General features: G+C 46.5%; 1 protein-coding gene across 3 annotated transcripts in view; it reads right to left on the minus strand.

The window, feature by feature from the left end:
- The window catches only part of ATP8B1 (ATPase phospholipid transporting 8B1), a 158,898-nt gene that overhangs the window by 74,403 nt on the left and 59,356 nt on the right, over positions 1 to 25,139 (minus strand). For all 3 annotated transcript variants that reach the window (XM_027768129.1, XM_006139916.3, XM_027768099.1), the window contains exon 2: positions 9,276 to 9,478. In XM_027768129.1, the coding sequence (XP_027623930.1) occupies positions 9,276 to 9,456 (181 nt within the window). In that variant the 5' untranslated portion in view covers positions 9,457 to 9,478. The remainder of the gene's footprint in view (positions 1 to 9,275; positions 9,479 to 25,139) is intronic.

The following is a 25,139-nucleotide window of genomic DNA, read 5'->3' on the forward strand; positions in this document are numbered from 1 at the left end:
CAGGAATGAGTGATAAACAAAAATGAGAAAAAAAGGTCACCCCCCTCTCCCCAGGACTCTAGATTGGTACCGGACGGATGGAGAAGCCAAAGATGAACTAGAGACTCAGATGGATGAGCCTGGCTGGGGGAAGGATGCATTTGGATTTGCTGAGTTGGAGATGCCTGGAGCACATGCGGGTGGAAACGCCCATCTGGGGGCTGGAAAAACCACCTGGAAGCCCAGGCTGAGAGTCAGGCTGGAGATACAGATGGGAAAGTGCTCAGCCCACAGATGGCAGCTGACATTATGGTTGGATAATCACATAGAAGTACACGGAGGAAGGACAGTACACCAAGAGAGGGCCCCAATAGTTAAGCAGTGGCGGGGGGCTCTCTGAAAGCGGTTACGAGGCACAAGGAGGGACCAGGAGAACGGGCATCTGGGAAGTAAAAGGGCATGAGCAGTAATGGCCAGAGCAGATGTGTCCAGTAAGAAAGGACGAAAGATGGCGATGATATAGTGAGCAGAAAAACCACAAAGGTGATCTTCTTGAAATAAGATTCTTTTTTTTTTTTTGAGAGGTTTTTGCTACAGGGCACGTGCACTCTCCAGACAGAGAGAGACAGAGAGACAGAAAGCGAGAAATCACCCCCCTGGAGGGATGGTCACGCCACAATCCCTTCTCCTCCATTCTCCCCTTGGGATCTTGGGCATGCACGCACACATGCTCAGCGTGAGTTTTAAGCCACTGGGTCTGGGACGCGAACCGCGGTCGACTACGTGGGAGTCCAGCAACATAGCCATTACGCTAACTGCTGGCCCCCTTGAAATAAGATTCTTATGGATAAGAAACTAAAGTTGGGCTAGGCTCAACAGAAGGTGTTTTTAGGTTGAGGAGACTGAGACAGGCTTTGGAGTTGAGGTGAAGGAGCGAGTAGAGGGAGGTCAGCGATGGGTGACGGCAGGGGGAGTAGAAGCGGTGGAACAGGGCCGGATCCTCCTCCTGGGCTGGAGGGGAGGAAGGAGAAAGGGTCTGGATGGCTGTATGTTTCCAGATGTATGAAGCAAGGAGTGGTCCAAAGTACCTTGGGGAGAGTGGTAGGTGAACACAAAGTGGGAGAGGGAGCTGACTAAGGGGTAAGAGGTTGGAGTCAGGAATTTATTGTGTCTACCTGCTTGACTATGTAGTATTAGCGGCATTTGGCTTTATGGCTAGAACAAAACAAAATTTAACAGTTGATAGATTGAAAGCAAAGCAGGGCTGGCTCTGTGGCATAGTGGTTGAGGCAGCTGGATCCCACATGGCCAATTCTGTGGTTTGAGATCTGGACCTGGTGGCTTGAAAAACATGCCAGGCACATGTGCATGCATGCCCAAAATCCTGAAAGGAGAAATGAAGAGGGGATGATGGCATGACCATTTCCCATGGGGAAAGAGTGCTTTCTTGCTTTCTCTCTCTCTCTGTCTTTCTCTGATGAGTACATATGCCCTCTGGCAAATTTGAAAAGAAAACAGAGCAAAATACAAATGCTGGCTTTTGCTCTCAGGAGAGGTCTGCTGAAGCACTCCAGTGCATTCAATCCCAAAGGCCCACTGAGCCCCCATGGCATGCCAGCGCGGCGTCCAATGTCCCCAAACCAGCTCAGAACAAGACAGATCAGACTCCAGGCCCTCCCAGCACTTACAGATTAGCAGGAAGACAGGTAACCTGTCCATCGGCCACTGTTTTTCAATTACACCATGGCAGGTGCTTCCACGGAGGGAAGCAGGACACTTATTCATCTTCTCTCCCTTCTCACGGCATCCTCATTCCCTGGGTGTCATTTCAGTTCTGCCAACTCCCACAGGCATGCCACCTCCCTCCTATCACAGACCTTCCATTCCCTATCTGGAGCCCCTCTCTCTCCTCCTCGAGTTAACTCATCCTCATTCTTCAGCTCATAGTGCAGGTAGACCTTTCCATAAGGAAGCCCTCCCACACACCTGCCCTGGGAAGACTCCTTAGTTACCGGTCAATCCAGCAGAAGTCCCTGTCACTGCAGGAGTAAGCCATCTTGGCTTTACTGCAAGCTTTAGTTTTGTCCCAGCTGTTTTATACGTACACAAGTAGACTTCACCATAGTACAGTTTTCTGTCTTCTCTCTTTAGGCAGGCAGACACCTTGGCCTGATACGGGAGTGACCTATCTGAGACCCAGGCTTCCTCTGAGAGCCCCTGGGGCACTGAAAGGCATGAGGGTGGGGTTGAGACAAGTGTCCACAGGACTGCAAGAAGAAAGAGCAGGCTGAGGAAGGTGGTACTAAAGGGAAAACTTTATAAGAAAGCTGAGGCAGGCAGACACCGAATCATCAACAGTTCCTTGACCTGTGGGAAACTGGTTTCTGAGAAACTGTTCCTCCATCTGTCTAACCATCCTTCACACGTGGACTTGGGGAAAGAAGGCCGTGTGAGGAAGGACACTGCTGCAGCTTCAGCTGGCGCCAGAGACGCCAAGTACCAAGGGGGGAAGAGGGGTCTGGAAAAGGTTCAAAGATACAAAAGCAAGAAAGGAGACATTGGGTGAGAAGATACTTTGGGTTTGAAGGGAGAGAGGTAAGAGAAGGGCCAGCCAGTGCTGTGGTGGTGAAGGCAGCAGATCCCTCATGGCTGACTTCATGGTCCGAGTACCAGACCTAGAGGCTTAGAAACATACCGGACCCATGTGTGTGCCTGCACCAAGTCCCAAAAGGAGAATGGAGAAGGGATTGTGGCTTGCCCACCCCCTCAGAGGGTGCTTTCTCACTTTCTCTGTCTCTGTCTCACTTCAGTGAGTGAACATGCCCTCCAGCAAACAAGGAAAGGAAAGGAGAAAGGGAGGGAGGGAGGGAGGGAAGGCGAGAGAGAACGAAAGAAAGAAAGAAAGAAAGAAAATAAGTTAGTTAAGTGAGATGGGCAGTTGGATGGTATTTGAGACTCCTAAGATTTATTGAGCGCATACTTCATGTCTGAAACGATTCTGTCCTTCACATTTATTTTCTGATTTAACCCTCACAACCGCTCTATGAAGTAAGTACTAACATCATGCCCATTTTACAGATGGGAACACTGAGGTACAGAGAAAGCCCATTCCTTAAAGTCATCCAACTGGAAAGTGGCGAAGGCAGGACTCAAACTCACATGGTCTGGGGTCTTCCCTCTTAATAACTATGTAGGACTTCATCTCTTAGCTGCTTCCTGACTGGCATAGAATTTCCCAGAGTGCGTCTAGAGATACCAGATCTTGAGATAGTAAGCTAAAAAGAAGGGAAAACTTAGGGCTAGCAGGTGGTGTGGTGCTCAAGGTGCTGGACTCCACATGGCTGACTGCGATTCGAGTCCCAGACTTGGCAGCTTGCTTCCTCACTTTCCCTCACCCTCTCTCTCTCTCCTCCTCTTTCTCTCTCTCTCAATCTCTCTCTGGTGAATTAAACATAATGATAATAAATAAAATAAAATAAATAATTCTTTAAAATGAAAAAAAAAAGAAAGAAAAGAAAATCTCAGAATCTAGGGATTTTAGAACAAAGTTTACCAGTTTCTCTCTCTCTCTCTCTCTCTCTTTTTTTTTTTTTTTGCCAAAGTTTACATACAGTCACTGCAGAGAGAAAGACTAGGGATGGGGGTGAGGAGGGTTGAGAAAGCACTTGCCACGGGGAACAGTCACACCATAATCCCTCCTCCTCTCTCCCCCTCATTCTGGGATTTTGGGCAGGCACACACAAGCACCCAGTGTGTTTGTCAAGTCACTGGGTCCAGGACTCGAACTACACATGTGGTCATGTGGGATCCAGTGGCCTAACCACACCATAGGATGGTCTCGCCTGGTTTCTTTAAAGCTCAGACTCCTTGGATCCTTTTACGCTAATGGACAGCCTTAAGCTGCAGAGGAGGATAAAGAATTCTGAGTCCCCAGTGTCAGGGCCCTCAGGATCTTTGTGTCCAGAACCATCTGGCAGAGCGCACCTGGGAAATACTCTGGTGGGTGTGCTCTTCAGGGAGCGAGGCCTCAGCACAGAATGCCCCCCTGTCCCCTCCGTCCCCCCCAACCCATCTTGTCCCTGTTGACCTTCACTCAAGGTGCAAGAAGGGCAGGCCCGTTTCAGTCAACCTTGGGCTTCTTTCTCCCTGCCCGCACCTCTGAGTCTCACAGCGCACAATGAAGACCCTTCTATGGAAAAGCACTTGCGATGGGTCTCTCAAATCACTTGTTTAACATGCAAGTCCAGCTGGGCTGGCGTATTTTCTTTATTTAAGAAAGGAAAACCGACACTTTGCCCTACAACAGTGCCATGAGAGACACGACTGCGGTCCGTGCTGCTGGATGGGGGCTGGTCTGGACTGGCTACGCAGATGCCATCACAGGGGCTTCACGCCCTGGTCCTAAAGAACAGAATCCTTTGAAGGAAATGATCTGTGGCTTAAACTGTCAAGAAAGACAGATGGGTGATTTTCAAAAAATTTAAAGAGCCGGTCTCATGGGCTGGGGGTTAAGGCAGCCTGATCCCACATGGCTGACGGTGGTTCGAATCCTGGCCCAGGCAACTTGAAAAACACACTGGTTGCAGATATGTGGGTGCCCAAAATCCTGAGAGAAGAGAGAGCTGAGGGGGGCACTGTGTTACAACTGTCCCCATGGGAGTGCTTTCTCCCTCTCCCTCCTCTCTGTCTCTCTCTAGTGAGCACACATGTCCTCTGGCAATTAAAAAAGAAAGTCCAGTCAGCCAGCCAGTCACCAGCCAGCGAGCCAGCGTGGCGCCAACCTTAATGGGGAAAATGTCCAAGTGAGGATATGGTGAAAATATGAAGACGCGGAGAAGGATAATGAGCAGGAGGAGAGGATGGAGGGCTGGCAGACTGGCTGCTACAGGGGGTGCAGGGCTGAGGTAAACAGGGAAGAAAAAGACCTGGCACTTCCTGATTGTCCCCTGCATCCTCGGGAAGGGCAGATAGAGGTGTTAGAATACTAATTTTTGTAAAAAGGCACAGGCAAAGTCATTTGATAGGGGTTTCAAGACTTGAGAACCACCAGCCTTCCCTAGGAATAGAAGCCATCCTTGGAAAAGACCATGAAGAACTCGAATCAGTTATGGGCTCCCTCAGTGGCCTTACTGTGAGGGTAGAAATCGACATTCTAATATGAACTGTAAACTGAACAATCAGGAAACGACTCCGAACACCAGCAGGTGCAGGCAGAGGTGGAAAAAAACAGAGGTGAGAGGCTCCTGCCACTACGTGCTTCCCTGACATTTCCGCAGGCACCCAACCCCTACCCCTGCACTGTGACCGGGACAGAGAGCTGATGGTGTGGCCCCAACCACCGACCGCAAAGCTCACCCTTTACCCAGGGAGCCAGTTCTCCTGCCAACTCATCAGATCCCCACATGCAGCAAAGATCCCCAGACTGCGATAGGGGGCTCTGATGGCCACAGGGGAAGGAACGAGGAAGCATGTTTTATTCACTATTTGGACAAGCGGTGAGAATTCCCTCTCCTAACCGGTTGCTAACAGGTCGGGCAACTTTGACTTCATCCCCTGCTGCCACTCTGTTAGATCAGAGGCCGCTTCCTGTTCAGACTGATGGTGATTCCGCTTTAATTTTGTTATCATGATTTTAGTATATTTTGCTTTAGGGCAGAAAAGACTTAAACTGATTATTCAACGGTTTAGAAAGTGACAATTAGGAACTGACTCCACGTACTTCCACGTACAGTATGGACGGCTGAAGGACAAATAATACGCATGAGTCCAAGGCTTGCCCCAGGCCTCAGGGCCAGCAGGGGGATGCGGCCCTAGCTACAAGCATCCTCCTCCAGGGAGGGTCTCCCCACACTGGGGAGCTGACCTCAGCAGGGAGAATCATTACAGAAGTGGATTTTGTGCCTTGTCACTTTTTCTGCAAGTCAGAACTGGTTTTGGAAAAACAGCTTAACCAAGTGGCAACACCCCTGAAACCAGGGGGCAGAAAGTGGTATGTGGGGAACACAGAGCCTCTACAAAATCTGGAAAGGAGACTTCAAAACTAGATAAAAATCTCAGGTTACCCCGAAGCCTGAGGCTGCAGGGAGGCTCATCCTGGAGTAGGGAACAGACCAGCATCCTGGTGATTTCTGATGGGAGACTAGGGTTATTACAAGGTGGGAACTCGAGGTACCATGGCAGAACATTCTCAACCTGAAATCTGGCATTCAAATAGCAAAGGCTGAGCTTCCTCATGGACTGATTTCTAAAATGAAGAGGTGGATGAGAAGCCTACGTGTGTGGCCAGGGTGGAAAAACAAGTAGGAAATGAATAAAAAGCCATAGAGAAGAGAATGTGGTTGTAAAGTAAGCCATGTTATGAGTCCAAGGCTTGCCCCAGGCCTCAGGGCCAGCAGGGGGATGCGGCCCTAGCTACAAGCATCCTCCTCCAGGGAGGGTCTCCCCACACTGGGGAGCTGACCTCAGCAGGGAGAATCATTACAGAAGTGGATTTTGTGCCTTGTCACTTTTTCTGCAAGTCAGAACTGGTTTTGGAAAAACAGCTTAACCAAGTGGCAACACCCCTGAAACCAGGGGGCAGAAAGTGGTATGTGGGGAACACAGAGCCTCTACAAAATCTGGAAAGGAGACTTCAAAACTAGATAAAAATCTCAGGTTACCCCGAAGCCTGAGGCTGCAGGGAGGCTCATCCTGGAGTAGGGAACAGACCAGCATCCTGGTGATTTCTGATGGGAGACTAGGGTTATTACAAGGTGGGAACTCGAGGTACCATGGCAGAACATTCTCAACCTGAAATCTGGCATTCAAATAGCAAAGGCTGAGCTTCCTCATGGACTGATTTCTAAAATGAAGAGGTGGATGAGAAGCCTACGTGTGTGGCCAGGGTGGAAAAACAAGTAGGAAATGAATAAAAAGCCATAGAGAAGAGAATGTGGTGGTAGAGTAAGCCATGTTCTTTTTAAAAATTATTTTTAAGAATTATTTTATATTTATTTGTTTGTTTGTTTGTTTATGTAAATTTGACCAGAGAGAGAAAGTGAGAGAGCAAACCACCAGGTCCAGGACTCAAACCACAGTCAGCCATGTGGGAGTCCAGCGCCCTTAACCACCACGCCACCTGCCGGCCCCAAGTAAGCTATGTTCTAACAACCCCATGCCACATCAATGTTGGCCGCCAGCTCACAGCATTGGCACAGCTGAGTGGTTGTGACAGACACCATGTGACCCACAAGGCCTAAACTCTTTGCTCTTTGGTCCTTCATGAGAAAGTCTGCCAATGGCTAGTCTAACCCCTGCCTTGGAGGCTGCCCTGACTCTGGGCAGGTGGTGCAGGCTATGACATAATGGGCCCCTCCTGGCAAGCAGAGACCCGCCCCCTCCAGAAAACAAAAAAACCTGCTACAGCACCTGAACCACTTTTTATTCACAAGGGACTGAACAGAAGATAATGAGAGCACCAAGGTCCCTCGAGAGTAGCACAAAGGGAACAAGTTGACGATGCCAAGAGGCACACGACTGTGTCCTGGTCCCCAGAAATGCATTGTCCTTTCAGAGATGGGTCCCCCAAAGGGCCTGGATCCTACAATAATATCTCTGAGAAGCTGCCTTCACTGGGTGGCACCCCAAGTTCTGGTGGTGAAGTACAGAGGAGACGATGAAAAGCGGCACCTATCGCTGGGTTTGCTACAGCGGGTATATGTGAACATGACCTAGATTACCCTCGAGCATCACTTCATGAATCCATCGGTGGGCATGCGAGTATGCTCACCCACCTATAATTTCCTATGAAAGACTCCAAATTAATAAACATAAGAGTGGTCTTGAAAAAGTTCATGAAAAATGTATATTACAAAAAAGCTATGCATAGATTTCAAAAATGTTTTGCACCGAAATAATTTTAATTCTATTTTTCTTTTTCTTTTTTTTTTCTTTTTTTTTTTTTTTAATTTTTCTTGTTTGTTTGTCTTCAGAGATTTTTGCTATAGGATGCAGGTGCCAGAGAGACAGAAAGACAGAAAGCGAGAAATCACCCCCAATGGGGATGGCCATGCTGGCCAATCCCTTCTCCTCCATTCTTCTCTTGGGATTTTGGGCACACATGCACACATACCCGGCGTGAGTTTTAAGCCACTGGGTCCAGGACTCGAACTGTGGTAGACTACGTGAGAGTCCAGTGATGTAACTGTTGCACCATCTGCTGGTCCCTGTTTTTTAAATTACCAGAGGGGAAGTAGGCTTGCCAAAGAGAGACAGAGACAGAGAGACAGAGCCAGAGTGAGAGAAAGGGCACAGACTACTGGGGCACAGACATGCCATAATTCTCCATTTCTCCATCTTGCTGGAATTTTAGGCAGGCACACAGGCTCACTATCCTGTTTATTTTTCAAGCTATAGGGCCAAAACTTGAATTGTAGTTGGTCATGTGGGATCTGGCTCCCTTAGCCACTAGGCTATAGGGCTGGCTCTCGAATTCCATTTTTCTATGAACTTTGTGAACTCCTCTTATCTATATATGTACAGGTGGTTATTTAGAACTCATACCAACAATTTAACCATACAGAGTATTCACAGCTAAAGATTGATTGATATGTGTATTTTTAAATTCCTAGTTGTGGGACTGGCAGGTGGTGTGGTGGTTAAGGGCGCTGGATGCCTACATGGCCAACCACGGTCCAAGGACCGGATTTGGAAGCTCACTTTCTCTCTCTCTCTCTCTCACTCTGTCCCTCTCTGGTCAAATTAGAATTAATTAATTAAGTTAAATAAAATGATTCTTTTTTAAAATTTTAATTCATTCATTCATTTTATTTTAATTTGACCAGAGAGAAACACACATACAGAGAGAGAGAGAAAGAGAGAGAGAAAGTGAGAAAGCAAGCTACCAGGTCTGGGACTCAAACCATGGTCAGACATGCGGGAGTGCCCAGGGCCTTAATCACTGTGCCACCTGCTGGTTCCCAAATAAAACAATTCTTAAAAAAAGTTTCTAGCTGCGATAACAAGCAAATCTTTCCGCATACAACTTTGTTTTTAAAAATATACACACTATAAAAATTTATGTATCTACATTAACCAAGACCTTTTATCTATAGACCTTGCAGATGTGGTCTCCCATCCCTGCCATGCTGAGGATGACAGGTATTGGTCCCAGCCCATCTGCCATTCTCTCACTTGCATCTGAGGCCATCAGAGAAGGGAGATGCTCTCCGAGACTATGTGGAAAGAACCGACCGCCCTGGGCGCCCATCGCTGTGACTCGGGGAAGGACTTACGAGTGAGGCCCTGGTTGTGTTTACCTTTTCTGAACGGCTCCCGGCTCTCCTCCGCTTCTCTGTTGATTCGATTCTGTTCTGGCTCAACCGCAGGCCCCTGTTCTTCAAGTTCATCTTCTGTTTCATCATCACTGTAGGGAACCACCTCATCATTAGGCTGGGAATCCTCCTCGAATGTTGTTTCCGAGTCTCTTTCCATATTCATTCTGCTGGCAAATTGGAACTACCTGGCAGAAAAAGGAAACCAGATGGAATCAGGACTCTTGCCCCATTTTTGGTTGAATCCCAGTGTCACCCTGTCATGACGCCACTGTAACAAAATAGTCTCTTAGGAATATGTAAATATTTCTGAATAATGACTCATACATTCAACTGAACATTCAAAGAAAAACAAACTCATTCATTATTGATTAAATGCTTTGGTATGAAATAAGAAAAAAGAAAGTAGAGGTTTTTTTTTTCTTTTTCTTTTTCTTTCTTTTTTCTTTTTTTTCTTTTTCTTTTTTTTTTTTGAGAGGTTTTTGCTATAAGGCGCTTAAAAAGAGAGAGAGACAGAGAGACAGGATGAATCACCCCCCCCCCCGGGGGGATGGCCACATTGCAATCCCTTCTCTTCCATTCTCCTCTCAGGATCTTGGGCACACACATACATGTACACACCCGGCATGAGTTTAGGCCACCAGGTCCAGGACTCAAATCACAGTTGACTACATGGGAGTCCGGTGATGTAGCCATTATGTCCCTAGAGGTTGTGAAGAAGTTCCCCATTGTAATTTCGACTTGCATTTCCCTAATGATTAATCTTTTAAGGGTCTTCTTTTTTTTTTTTTTTTAAGAGAGATTTTTGCTATAGAGTGTGTGTATTCACCGGAGAGAGAGACAGAGAGACAGAAAGTGAGAAATCACTCCCCTGGGAGGACAACCACATCGCAATCCCTTCTCCTCCATTCTCCTCTCAGGATCTTGGGCACGCATGTACACACACCCAGCATGAGTTTGAAGCTGCTGGGTTTGGGACTCAAACCGCAGTCAACCATGTGGGAGTCCACCAACATAACCATTATGCCATCTGCTGGTCCCAAGGCAGTATTTCAAACTGAGGTTCTCTACCCAATGAAATAAAATTAGTGGGTCACAACTAACATTAAAAAAAAAATGTAAGACTACAAAATATCAGAGTACAGCATACATGGTACATACTGTTAGATAAACATTATTACAACATAGACACATCTACGTACTTATTATTATGGGTATTAATGGAATTGAATTTCTCCTTGAGGATTGTTGGCAAAGTTGGAAAATCACTGTGTTCAAATATCTGGTTTCTGCTAGTGCTAATATTCTGAGACTTAATTATGTGACATATTTTTAAAAAGAGAGTTATTTATTTAATTTTAGTTATTATTATTATAGTATTTTATTTTGCTATAGGGCACATGCTCTCACAGAGGGGATGGGGAATGAGAAAGCAAGCTGTCAGGTCTGGGACTTGAAACATGGTTGACCTAAGGGAGTCCAGTGCTTTAATCATCATACCACCTTCTGGCCCATATTCTGTGTCATATTTTTTTAATACTTTTTTTTTTAAGATTTTTAAAAAATAATTATTTATTTTATTTTATTTTATTTTATTTACTCATTCATTTATTATTATTATTATTTTTTAGTTTGACCAGAGAGAGACAGAGGGTGAGACTGAGAGAAAGAGAAAGTGAGAAAGCAAGCCACCAGATTCAGGACTTGAACCCTGGTCGGCCATATGGGAGTGTCCAGCGCCTTAACCACCATGCCACCTGCTGGTCCCTCTGTGACATATTTTAAATATAACCTCAGATTCTCAGAGTTTACTAATGACTTCCTAGGAGCACTCCCTCGCCTTTCTATTTTCATAACTACCACTGTCTATTCTCTGTACCTACAACTTGTGTTTGTGTATCTATTGTCTAAAGTTACTCTACACAGGTAACTAGAACATAGGACCAGCAGGTGGCATGGTGGTTAAGATGCTGGACACGAGAACCAGCAGTTAGCGTAATGGCTATGTCGCTGGACTTCCATGTAGTCGACAGCGGTTTGCATCTTGGACCCGGTGGCTTAAAACTTACACTGGGCACGTGTGCGTGCGTGCCCAAGATCCCAAGAGGAGAATGGAGGAGAAGGGATTGCAGCATGGCCATCCCCCCTGGGGGGTGATTTCTTGCTTTCTGTCTCTCTGTCTCTCTCTGTCTGTCTGGCAAGTGCACGCACCCTATAGTGAAAACCTCTCCAAAAATAAATAAATAAATTAAAAGATGCTGGACACTCCCATATGGCCAACCACAGTTCAAGTCTTGGACCTGGTGGCTTGCTTTCTCACTTTCTCTCTGTCTCTCTGGTCAGATTAAAATAAATGAATAAATAAAATTAAATAAATAATTCTTTAAAATAAGTAACAAGAACCTTAGCTCTGTTTATAGTAGGAAAATATTTTCCCAAGTAACTCAGAGTACGCAGCCTGGCATTACTTCCATAAGCATCCACTTGCCCTATATTCAATATTGTTAAGAGCAGTAGTTCACACCTACTGTTAACGTCACGTGAGGCTCTGCACAGCATGTTTTACACACATTGATTAGTTGAACTTTCCATGCCATCTTGATAAAGGTATGAGGATGTGTTGAAAAGTTTGTGGGGGGAGCTGGCAGATGGCATGGTGGTTAAGGGCTGGATTCCCACATGGTCGACCACCGCTCAAGACATGGTCGACCACAGTTCAAGTCCCAGACCTGGCAACTTGCTTTCTCACTTTCCATTTCTCTCTTCCTCTGGTCAAATTAAAAAAATAATAATAGCAAACAAAATAAATTTTTAAAAAAGTTTGTGGGAAAATAGAATTAAAATATGAATTTATTTTCATGCAAAAAATCCTGAAATTAATAGTCTTTTCATAACATGTACTTCCCATGAATTTTCTGAAGCCTCTTCATGCTATCATTATTCCTACTCTACAGAGGACAAGATCAAGATTCTGGGATGTTAAACAACTTGCAAAATCATTATTAAAATTCCCTGGCGAAAGCAATTACACAAAGCGTCATTATCCCATCTTATAACTAAGGAGAATGAGTGGCAAAGTCAGGACCTAATCTTCTTTACGGGGCATGTAAGACACTGAAAAGTCTTTAAAGCACCACTATAAAAGGTTTTTTGTTTCTTTTTGTTTTTTAGGTTTTTGCAATAGGATGCTTGCACTCACTGGACTGAAACAGAGAGAGGGAAAATGAGAAATCTCTTCTAGGGGGGATAGCCATGCCACAGCCTTTTCTTCTCCATTCTCCTCTTGGAATGTTGGGCATGCACACCTATGTGCCTGATGTGATTTTCATGCCACCAGGTCCAGGACTTGAACCATAGTTGGCCATGTGGGAATCCAGCACCTTAACCACTACACCACCTGTTAGCCTGCATTTCAACTATTTTAAAGTATAGAGTTCAGTTGCATTAAGTAAATTCTATGGAGAAACCATAAACAACCACTTTCAACATTGCTCCTGAGCTGCCAGGCATCTAGATACCTGTTTGCCATGTTAGGACTGTATCCAGCCCTTCGAGGCTGAGGGAGGAGGCGGACATACACAGAGGAAAGGCCTGGCCAACCCACAGGTACGCGGGCCAAAGTAAGCACTGCGTTGCATAAGGCACCCTCGCCACCCACGCAGATCTGTGCAGGCAGAGTTAGAAAGCAGAGGCGGAGCGTGAAGGGGATGGCTTCAGCTCACGATCTCGGGTATGGTATATATATGAAATACAGACATGCGTGAGAATCATTTAGTTCTGCCACTTCTTTGAAACCCTAAGGGACACAAGGAGGTTTCCAGGTCCAAATCATGATCATTGAAGGCAGGCACGGTGTACGGTATGGATTGGAAACTACAGCGCCTCTCCCCACCACTGCAGCAGCTGCTGTGCACTTCTGGGTGCAAACACCACACCAGGCACTGGGAACAGAACCACTCAGCAACTTCCATGTTACTGAGAGATATGGATGAGTAATCAAAGACAGAGAGGAGACAGACCAAGCCAGTCATTTCTGCCCCAAACACACCACCAATCCATCCCCTCTTCTCCATCTCCACAGCCACTACCCCTGGTCAGGCCATCATCATCTCTCTCTTGAAATACTGCAAGAGGTCTCCCACTGGACTGCCCACAATCAATGTCCACATGGCCACCAGAGTCCAGTCGTTCCCCTGCTTAGACCCTTTCTATGTCGAATAGATTGAATCGCACCACTCTCGCCCTCCAACTTGTAGGCTGAAGCCCTCGACAGCTCAGTCTGACTGCATTTGCAGACAGGGTCCTGAAGGAGGTAATTAAGGCTAAGGTCATCAGGGTGGGGCCCTGACCCAATAGAACTGATGTCCTCATAAGAAGAGGAACAGGCACTGGCGTCTCTCCCTCCACGGGCACGCAGAGAAAAGGCCATGTGCCGTCACAGCTAGATGGCAGCCATCTACAAGCAGGCAAAGGCTTTGCAGAAACCACCCTGACCTTGGACTTCCACTTTCCAAACGGAGGAAACACGTGTCTACTGTCTAAGTCACCAGTCCGTGGTATTTGGTAACAGCAGACCAAACACACAGGACACTACGGTTTCCCAGCATGCTTTAACTGACATCTAATTCCTCCCCCAGTTTCGAGAGCTCCACACACGCCTCCACCTTGCTCCTACTCTTCAGTCGCAAAGCCATTTCTGCCTCGGGACCTTTGCATGTGGTTTCCTTTTCTTTCTCCTTCCTTTCTGCTTTGCTTGAGGTCATGGGCACTTGCCGAGAGATGGAGAAAGAGACGGAGAGAAAGTGATGAAGCACCACTCCTGGAGAATGGTCATGTCACAATCCCTTGTCCTCCACCTCTCCCTTAGGGATTTGGAGTGCGTACACATGCGTGCACATGCATACACACACACACACACACACCCACATGCCTGGAGCGTTTTTCAAGCCACTGGGTCTGGGAGTTGAAACACACAGTTGGCCGTGTGGGATCCAGCTGCCTTACCTGCTCTACCGGAAGGCCAGCATGTACTTTTCTTACAGCCTGAATGTTCTTCCGCCACGCCTGGCATAACTGCTACTTCTCACTCTTTGGGTCCCAACTGCAATGTCCCCTCTTCACTGATGGCACTGAGCAGGGTCTCCTTCCTCTTCCTGCTGCCTGTGGCCTCACTTATTTCTATCTTAGTACTTAGCACAATTTGTAAACCTAGGTTCGCTTTTACTTACTTACCCTCTCCCTGTCTCAGCAGATCCACCTCTAAGAGCAGAGTGCCTGACACACAGCTGACACTCAGCTCTGGATCTGAGGAAAGCGCAACTCAACTCGCAGTGAAGCCTGCAAGGACTTGGAGACTTGACTAATCCTAAACCTTGCCTCCATCTTTCCTTAGTGCATACCTACCAGACAGCAAAACATTCAAAAAGCCACTGGATGAGTAACAAAAGCTTGAGGGCAAATAATGACAGGGAAAAGTGAAACCCTAAGGGACACAAGGAGGTTTCCAGGTCCAAATCATGATCATTGAAGGCAGGCACGGTGTACGGTATGGATTGGAAACTACAGCGCCTCTCCCCACCACTGCAGCAGCTGCTGTGCACTTCTGGGTGCAAACACCACACCAGGCACTGGGAACAGAACCACTCAGCAACTTCCATGTTACTGAGAGATATGGATGAGTAATCAAAGACAGAGAGGAGACAGACCAAGCCAGTCATTTCTGCCCCAAACACACCACCAATCCATCCCCTCTTCTCCATCTCCACAGCCACTACCCCTGGTCAGGCCATCATCATCTCTCTCTTGAAATACTGCAAGAGGTCTCCCACTGGACTGCCCACAATCAATGTCCACATGGCCACCAGAGTCCAGTCGTTCCCCTGCTTAGACCCTTTCTATGTCGAATAGATTGAATCGCACCACTCTCGCCCTCCAACTTGTAGGCTGAAGCCCTCGACAGCTCAGTCTGACTGCATTTGCAGACAGGGTCCTGAAGGAGGTAATTAAGGCTAAGGTCATCAGGGTGGGGCCCTGACCCAATAGAACTGATGTCCTCATAAGAAGAGGAACAGGCACTGGCGTCTCTCCCTCCACGGGCACGCAGAGAAAAGGCCATGTGCCGTCACAGCTAGATGGCAGCCATCTACAAGCAGGCAAAGGCTTTGCAGAAACCACCCTGACCTTGGACTTCCACTTTCCAAACGGAGGAAACACGTGTCTACTGTCTAAGTCACCAGTCCGTGGTATTTGGTAACAGCAGACCAAACACACAGGACACTACGGTTTCCCAGCATGCTTTAACTGACATCTAATTCCTCCCCCAGTTTCGAGAGCTCCACACACGCCTCCACCTTGCTCCTACTCTTCAGTCGCAAAGCCATTTCTGCCTCGGGACCTTTGCATGTGGTTTCCTTTTCTTTCTCCTTCCTTTCTGCTTTGCTTGAGGTCATGGGCACTTGCCGAGAGATGGAGAAAGAGACGGAGAGAAAGTGATGAAGCACCACTCCTGGAGAATGGTCATGTCACAATCCCTTGTCCTCCACCTCTCCCTTAGGGATTTGGAGTGCGTACACATGCGTGCACATGCATACACACACACACACACACACACACATGCCTGGAGCGTTTTTCAAGCCACTGGGTCTGGGAGTTGAAACACACAGTTGGCCGTGTGGGATCCAGCTGCCTTACCTGCTCTACCGGAAGGCCAGCATGTACTTTTCTTACAGCCTGAATGTTCTTCCGCCACGCCTGGCATAACTGCTACTTCTCACTCTTTGGGTCCCAACTGCAATGTCCCCTCTTCACTGATGGCACTGAGCAGGGTCTCCTTCCTCTTCCTGCTGCCTGTGGCCTCACTTATTTCTATCTTAGTACTTAGCACAATTTGTAAACCTAGGTTCGCTTTTACTTACTTACCCTCTCCCTGTCTCAGCAGATCCACCTCTAAGAGCAGAGTGCCTGACACACAGCTGACACTCAGCTCTGGATCTGAGGAAAGCGCAACTCAACTCGCAGTGAAGCCTGCAAGGACTTGGAGACTTGACTAATACTAAACCTTGCCTCCATCTTTCCTTAGTGCATACCTACCAGACAGCAAAACATTCAAAAAGCCACTGGATGAGTAACAAAAGCTTGAGGGCAAATAATGACAGGGAAAAGGAACAGTTAAGGGGTAAGCCAGTGGCCTGGTGGTTAAGGTAGCTGGATCTCACGTGGCTGACCACACGGTTCAAGTCCTGGACCTGGCAGCTTGAGAAACATCCTGAGCATGTGTGCGTGTATGCCCCAAATCCTAACAGGGTAGGAAGGTGAAGGACAAGGGACTGCAATGTGGCCAAACCCCATGGGAGGAGGGCACTTCCTCCCTCTCCCCTTCTCCCTCTCTCTAGTGAACTAAAAAAAGAAAGAAAAAAACAGAACAGCTAAGTTCAGAAGTCATAGAAGATGGAACTTTTTAGTAGCCTGACCCATTCAAGGTCATCTAAAACTACTGCAGAAGCTTTCACCAGGCACATAAAACTAAACCAGCCACCGGGGAAGGTGTCGGAGGTGAGGACCCATCTTTCTTGTTCGTCCATCCAACCCCTGCACCTGGCCCAGTGTCTGCCACACTGGAGGCCACCTTGCCTTTGTCCTGAAGTGGCTTACGTGTAGAATTGCCCAGTGACAGCGTCTAGGGTCAATCATGAAGTGGGCTGCACGCCCTCGCTCCTTCCTGTGTGTATTGTCTGTGAGTGTTTTTGCTCCACGATGGCAGACAGCTGCAATCAAGGCCATGGACCTCCAATCAGAAGTATCGCTCTCTGGCCCTTTACCAAAAAAGTCTCCAGACGGTTGGACTAAAACGAATGATGGTAAAGAGCAGCAACAAAACAAGTGGGTGACACTGACCACCCACAGGCAGGTAAAATCGTTACTGACCTGGGTCAATCACGGGGGCTTGGGAATGTCAAACAGCTCCCTGGTGCCGCGGTGGGAAAATGTCCCTAAATAACAGGGCTGCTCCATGAGGTGGGGAAGTTGTTTCTCAGCTGGCTTGCTAGAGAAGACACAGACGGCAAATGCGGTCAGCCAGCTCCCCAAGATCTCTCTGTCACGTGAGGATGCTGTGTGTGCACACCTTTTAACACGGTCACACCCAGTTCACTAGGGTGCTTCTTCATTAATCTTCAGGCTTATGATCATGGCATTAAAAGTAAAAGTGGCTACGTGCTAGGACAAGCAAGCAAAAGATTTAGCAGAGATTTTTCTGGTCACTTGAGCTTTAGAACCATCATTAATTGACTTTGATACTTAGAACAACTAAGTTCTTATGCAGTTTTTGTGTGGAGGTTTCAAATTGCCACGTAAAAATGGAAAATTATTTGTTGATAACACATATGTTGATGTTTTTGATTGAGCCAATATACAGTGCATTCTGGATGGAAAATTCATTTTGTATGCTGTAATGATGTATAGTGAATTAATGTAAAAAAAATTTAAAGAAAAAATAAAAAAGAAAATTTATTCACTTTATAAGCCAAGTGATGTATAGTGATTGAATGTATAAAAATTTTAAAATAAAATATATTTTTAAAAAGGGAAAAAAAATTGCCATGTAACTAGACTACTTCTTCAATAGTCTATTTAGACTATTCTACAGTATTTTAATAGAACGCTTCTTAAATATTCTATGTACATGGCTGAGTATATCTTTAAAATAAAGCTTCATTTGATTTCAGTGTTGTAAGGCATGTTATAATTTTATCTGATAAATATTTAGTTTTACATTGAAAAAAGTGAGTTATTCAGATAGTTGAAAAAATCACGATGGATTTTTGCATTGAAAAACAGAAAAATATGTCATGACCTTTTTGATGACCCAGTATCTTCCTGACTAGTAATTTATATGGTCTTAATTCAAATCAAGTACACCCCCCTCCAAGAGCCCCAATCCTCAGGGTGACCTTACTGCACATGTCATCCCAGCAGAATGGCAGAAAATTCGTCATCTCAAAGGACTGGATGCTTAAAATAGTTTCAGAGCACTTAATCATGCCATGTGGTCAGCACAGAAGGAACAACGCGCAGACAGGAAGTGGGTGGGTACGCGGTAGAGCCACTTTCAAGAAAGGAAAACTAGGAAACGCAGAAAATGAAGGTCCGTTTGAGATGACCTGAAATTACCACAGGCTACCAGGAAATGGAGCTGGGTGTCAGAATGACCTCATACTGGCCCTGCTGTGGTGACCAGCACCCAGAATATTCTGGCCAAGGACTGCTGATCCCCGTGGCTGAGGCCGGCAGCTGCCCACTGCTGGAGAGTAGGGGCCCTTGCTTAGGCGAGAGGCAGCAAGGTCTACTGGAAAGAACATGGTTGAGTTCAAGTCATGGCTCTACTCTTCTCTAGCGTATAGCCTGGGTGCACTAGTTGACATGTTGGGAGCTTACATACCATCTCAGTTATTATGAGGATTTGTAGGGAGTGGCCAGATCTGGACCAGGCACTAGTGACTTTTAAAGTAGATATGGCTTTGTGCTGATGCTGCAGGGCAAGTGAAAGGTCTAACAAAGACATGACCTGCTGTTGACTGCAGGGCAGTGTAAAGGAAAGGAAGCTGAATGTCAGCCAGAGAAGGCCAGGAAAGACTTGTCTAGAACCACGGCATGCAAGATGCTCCGCAGCTGCGGTTTATGATAGGAAAAACCTGGCTCTACCTTCCGTTCCCCCCCCACCACCACCACCACTGTATAAAAGAATAAACCTGGAAATGGCTCAGTTTCCAGGTTTATTCTTTTCTCTACGTGTGTGTGTGTCTGTTCTTTCTGAACCCACTGCCACTCTCACTCAAGGTCTATGTCCATGCCTCATAGGCTGAAGCAAGTATTAGTTTAGATGACTAATGATTGTGAAAGCCCCTCGTGGTGTTGAACAGAGAGCAGATACAGTGTAAGTGTTAATTCCCATTGCCTTCTTTATCCTATTCTTGAAAGACAAAGACTTTTAAGACAAGGACACAAAAACTATCCACCATAGAGGGGCGAAGATCCTTAGCCCTCTCTTCTTCAGAAAGGGGCCTTGATAAATGTAATGGTCAGAGCCTGCCAGGTTCTAGCAAGCTGGTGGAGTTACTGCATTACTCAAGTTTAATATCCAGTAGTTTACATGAGTCATTCTCTCCAGCTTACCATTTTCCCATGGCCAGTACCCCAGATGGGAGACCCCACATGGCCTGGGGTCTCATCTGAAGGCACAAGTGAGGAAGGAGTGGATATTAATTTTATCAACAACCACATGAGCTTGAAAGCAATCCTTCCTCAGTCCTGCCTTCAGATGAGAACTCAGGCTGGGCTAACGCCTTAATCACAGCCTTGTGAGAAAGAAATCCTAAAGTAGAGAACCCAGTTAAGCTGTGCTTAGATACCTGATCTCTGGAAACGGTGAGATGATAAATGTGTGGGCAAGGAGGTGGTGAGTGGGTAAGCCAGCTGGATTCCACATGGCTGACTTCATGATTTAAGTCCCGGATCTGGCAGCTTGAAAGTCACACTAGGTGTGTGTGCATGTCCCAAATCCTGAGAGGATTGGAGAAAGGAAAAGAAGATACTGTGGTGTGGCCATGCCCCCGAGGGGATGCTTTCTTGCTTTTCCTCTCTCTCTGTCCCTGTCTCTCTCTGACAAGTGCATGCACCCTATAGCAAATTAAAAAAAAAAAAGTGTACTGATTTAGGTGGCTAAGTTTTGGAGTACTCTGTCATGTAACAAGAGATAATATGCATCCTGTTACTCACAAATAATACTAATTTTATGGTCAGCTCCCTAATGTGGTCACAATTATTTCCGAGTACAGGAGGTACAGGGAGACAGCAGAATGAGAACCAGGGACCTTGCCAAGTGGGTCCAGCACCACAGAGCCTGGGTGACTGCTGTGCCACTGTCACTGCCCTGCCCAGTATTCCTGAAAGCAAGATCTGACAAGCCTGGTGACAGTTGTGATTAGACAAAGAATCTCAAGAAGCAACAGTAATAAAACATATCTAAGATCTAGATTAAATTTCAACTTTACACTGTTACGGAAACATCATGACAGTTCCTAGCACGAACAGGGTTATACTTTTTATTTGCTCCCAAACCAAGGCCTAAAAAAAGTTTTAATGCCTGAGGTAACTAATGCAAAATTAAGGGACCCTTAATACCACTGCTATAAGGACAAATGAGCCAGGACCTCCTTTCTCTCTCTCTCTCTCTCTCTCTCTCTCTCAGATTTTTGCCACAGGGTACATGTGTGCACGTGTGCGCAAGAGAGAGAGAGAGAGAGATAGAATTCCTCCCACTCACCCCAGCGGTTATGACATCACAATAACTTCTCCATTCTCCTCTCAGGATTTTGGGCACACTCACACATGCACCTGGCATGTTTTTCAAGCCTCCAGGTCTGGGATTCGAACCACAGAGTTGGCCACATGAGATCCAGTGCCACCTCTTGGCCCCAGCCAGGGCCTTTACTCATGACAGAAGGTTTCTATGCACCCACAACTTCATCCCCTGTTCCCAGAAAGCCCACGCAGAGCCCTTTGTCATAAAGCAAGACTGGCAACCACCTATACCCAATTTTGACGGCTACTATTGGAACAGGTACAATGGAACTCTCCGAGTCTGACCTTTCAGGGAGAAGCAGCTTCTTTGTTCTCCTGGATAAAACTTTAAGGAATTCCTTAGTCCAACACTGTCATGGCCTCCCCAACAAACCCAGGAATGGAGTTGTTTCTTGTTCCTGAGAGGCAGCCTTTCACAGTTCACTAGCTATTTCATACACACTGTCTCTTGCAATTGTCAAGGAATTCTTTCTGGGATGTGTAGGCAGGTGCTATGCTGTCATCACCATCTTGCCCATGAGAACACTGAGGAGACTGAGAAACTCAGCAAGGCCAGCCAGTTCCTTGGGGGCCTCCCTGGGTTGACTACAGGCCCTCCCTCCCTATATGGCACCATGCCTCGTGGGGTACAGTGACCACATCATGGACTCAGGCTGGAGTCAGGCTCTGTCCAGGAAACGTCAGCACCTGCTTCTCAGCCCCAACCACCAATTGCCTTCCTTCTTCCATACGCCCACCGAGAGCATCGCCAGTCTCGAGAAAAAGCTACACAAAGCAAATGAAGTCCCTGACCAGCAAAAGAAAGCAAACCCTGCCATCTAGATAGGCGAATCTATCATGCATTGATGAGTTGTAAAATGTAAATGCTTCCCAATGTATATTGTTTAAGAGTGTACTTAATCAATAATGCCTTCCTAGGATTTTTTTTTGTGGTTTTTTTTTTTTTTAGGTTATATTTTTTTTGTTTGTTTGTGTGTTTTTTTCCCACATTATTTATTATTTGTTTTTTGTATATAATTTCAATCATATTGTTTGGCTTACCATGAGACCATTTCGATATGTGCACATTTCTCCCCAGACCCGTTGATCAAAATATCTTTAACAGATAACAGCACCCCTCCCCATCCCATCAATGCTCTACCTCTGCATCCCTTCTCCAAATGTCCTTCGTTAGGCCCCACTCCTCCACATACACCTCGTCTGACAGTCACACCCATCTCTTGTGTTTGTGCAACCGTTAGTCAATCAGTTTCAGTCATAGAATGCAGATATATGGTATATGTTAAGTGGGGACATACAATGTCTCTCCTTCATAGCGTGGCTTGCCTCACTCAGCAGCTAGGTGTTTTTGAGCTGAGCGATTTGGGACTCTCAGAGGGAACAAGAACTTTGGGGTACAGGGGATGGGGAGAGACAGCTAGAGTACTGATAGAGCCAGGAAAGTACGAGAGACGGGCCAGGCACCTGCCCCACTAAACATTAGGGGTACAGGGCCAGCAGGTGGTGGAGTGGTTAAGGCATTGGATTCCCATGTGGCTGACCATGGTTTGAGGCCCAACCTGAAGGCTTGAAACATGCCAGGTACATGTGCATGTGTGCCCAAAATTCCAAGAAGAGAATGGAGGAGAAAGGTCTGGGGTGTGGCCATGCCCCCTGGGGGCTGATTTCTCCCTTTCTGTCTCTGTTTCTCTCTGTCTCTCTGGCAAGCACATGCATCCTTATAGCAAAAAAATACTCAAAAAAAAAAGATTAGGGGGTACAGGGAAAGAACTAGGGACAATGGTTGGAGTCATCCCCGAGAGCCCACATGGGGGACAGACCTATAGTCCAGGGAGTGAGAGGAATGAGTGACAGCATCTGCTAAGGACAGGACGGTGCTCACCAATGAGCAGAGAGGGCGAGAGCCGGGCAGGTGAGAGTATTCAGAAACCACACCAGACACCGCTCTGCTCCTGGTCATGGTTCTTTCATTTGTAAAGCCAGGCAGCTCGGTCTTACCACTGCACCCGTAGTCAGCAGCCGCACTCAGTGTGGGAACCTAACTGCAGCAAGAAGGAAGAGGAGCCTGAACCAGGGTGGCGGCTGCCAGAAGAAATGTGTTTAAAATTAAGACAGGGTGGGGCCACCATTCCTTTGTCTGGAAAACTAAGAAAAAAGGCAAACAAATGACTAGAAGTGGTTCCCAGAGGATAATAATGCCAGAATTCCCCCAAATGTTTATTTTGGAGACTTGGCCTTAATCCACAGTGTTACTTTTTTGATAAATCATGAGATACCAGGAGAAAACACTGTTACTTTTACATTCAAGCTTCTTACTTGTTAGGAACAAAGGCCCCCGTTTTACTCCATTACTGTTGCCTCTGTAATTCAGTTTTTAAAGAATCTTCATCTTTAAATAATACAAAACCAGAGGGCTTTGGCATTTGATAGCTACCTGAAAGCCGAACCTCCCGGGGAAAATAAGTCTGTTGAATTGAATCAACCGTAATGTTAGAAACTACTGATATGGGGACCAGCAGTTGGCATAATGGCTGGACTCCCATGGTTTGAGTCCTGGACCCGGTGGATTAAACTCACGCTGGGCATGTGTGCGTGCGTGCCCAAGATCCTGAGAGGAGAATGGAGGAGAAGGGATTGCGGCGTGGCCATCCCCCCTGGGGGTGATTTCTCACTTTCTGTCTCTCTCTGACTTTCTGGCGAGCACATGCGTCCTACAGCAAAAACCTCTAAAAGAAAAAAAGAAACTACTGATATGAAGGTTATACTCCAGAAAGACATAAAAATCAGCAGTTTTCCAGAACTAAATAAGAGAGGTCTCCAAAAAGTTTATGGGGGATGGGGAAACAGCAGATGGCATAGCAGTTATGTCGTTGGACTCCCACATGGTCGACCACAGTTCAAGTCCCAGACTCAGTGGTTTGAAATCCATGCTGGGTACATGTGTTTGCATGCCCAAGATCCTAGGAGGAGAATGGAGGAGAAGGGATTATGGTATGCCCACCCGCCCAGAGGGGTGATTTCTCACTTTCCCTGTCTGTCTGTTTCTCCCTCTCTCCAGTGAGCATGCACACCCTAAGGCAAAAACTTCTTAAAAAATAAAAATAGTTAATGGGGATCATTGGCCCATGGCCTTGTGGTTAAGGGAACCAGATCTCACATGGGTGACCAGAGTGGTTCAAATCCTGGCTCTGGTAGCTTGAAAACACAATGGATAATTGTGCACGTAGGCCCTAAATCCTGACGGGATGGAGAAGTGGAGAAGAGATTGTGGCATGACCATACTCCATGGGGGTGGTGCTTTCTCCATCTCTATCTCCATCTCTGGCAAGTATACACGCTCCCTGGTGATTAAAAAGAAAAAGGCTAATGGAAAATATGTGCTATGAAAAACTATGTACAGGCTTGAAACGTCGTGCCAAAATAAACTCACACTTTAACTCCATTTTATTGTGAACTCTTTGAAGTCCCCTGGTACAAATCTCAAAACATTTCATCTATACCGAGACAACTTATTCCTCATCCAAATTCTACAGGGACAGCTTGTTTGAACAAAAGGACAGATGTAATAAGTGAGACCGCTAACACTTCGGGAAAAGATGACGTTTACTAGTAATCAAAGGCAAACTGATAAAAACAGAAAACACCATTTTATGCCCTTTAAAAAATTTTTTTAAAGGTTTTTGCCACAGGGAGTTATGTGCTCACCAGAAAGGAGAGAGACAGACAGTGAGAAATATCCCCCAAGGTGTGATGGCCACGTGGCAATCCCTTCTCCTCCTCTCTCCTCCTGGGATTCTGAGCATGCATGCACACGTGCCCAGCGTGATCCTCAAGCCACCAGGTCTGGGTCTTGAACCACGGTCCACTACGTGGGAACCACCACACCACCTGCCGGCCCCCTTTAGTGCCTATTAACGATATTCAGTGACCACATCCTGTGCTGGCTGCGGCAAGGACTGAATTCTCACACGCACTGCCGTTGGCGTTGACCTCAGTGCGTTCCTTATGGAAAACAACATCACAACATCGCGGACCGAGAACATGGCAAAGACCTACTAGAACCAGTGATCTCATTTATGAGACTTTTCCAATAGAAGTACTTCAACCAAAGAACCCCAGTCACATGAAATTCTTGACTGACGTCATTAGCTATAAAAAGCAGGAATAGAAACTACTGGAAAGTACAGCAGGATAATGGTTTTTACATGCTTTTATGATTTTTAGGGAAGCCACTGAAAAGGCCAGGTGGAGAAACACAGAAGATGCTTTATCTAGTGGGGGGAAGGCAGAAATCAGAACTGTTCCTTTCGCTTCAGTACTGTAAGTAATAACAGGTGTCTTTTGGAAAACAACACTTGTACTGAAGGGACCAGCAGTTAGCGTAATGGCTATGTCACTGGACTCCCATGTAGTCGACTGCGGTTTGTGTCCTGGACCCGGTGGCATAAAACTCACGCTGGGCGCAAGTATGTGCGTGCCCAAGATCCCGAG

This window comes from Tupaia chinensis, unplaced genomic scaffold, assembly GCF_000334495.1.
Source record: "Tupaia chinensis unplaced genomic scaffold, TupChi_1.0 Scaffold000012_1, whole genome shotgun sequence".
NCBI lineage: Eukaryota > Metazoa > Chordata > Mammalia > Scandentia > Tupaiidae > Tupaia > Tupaia belangeri.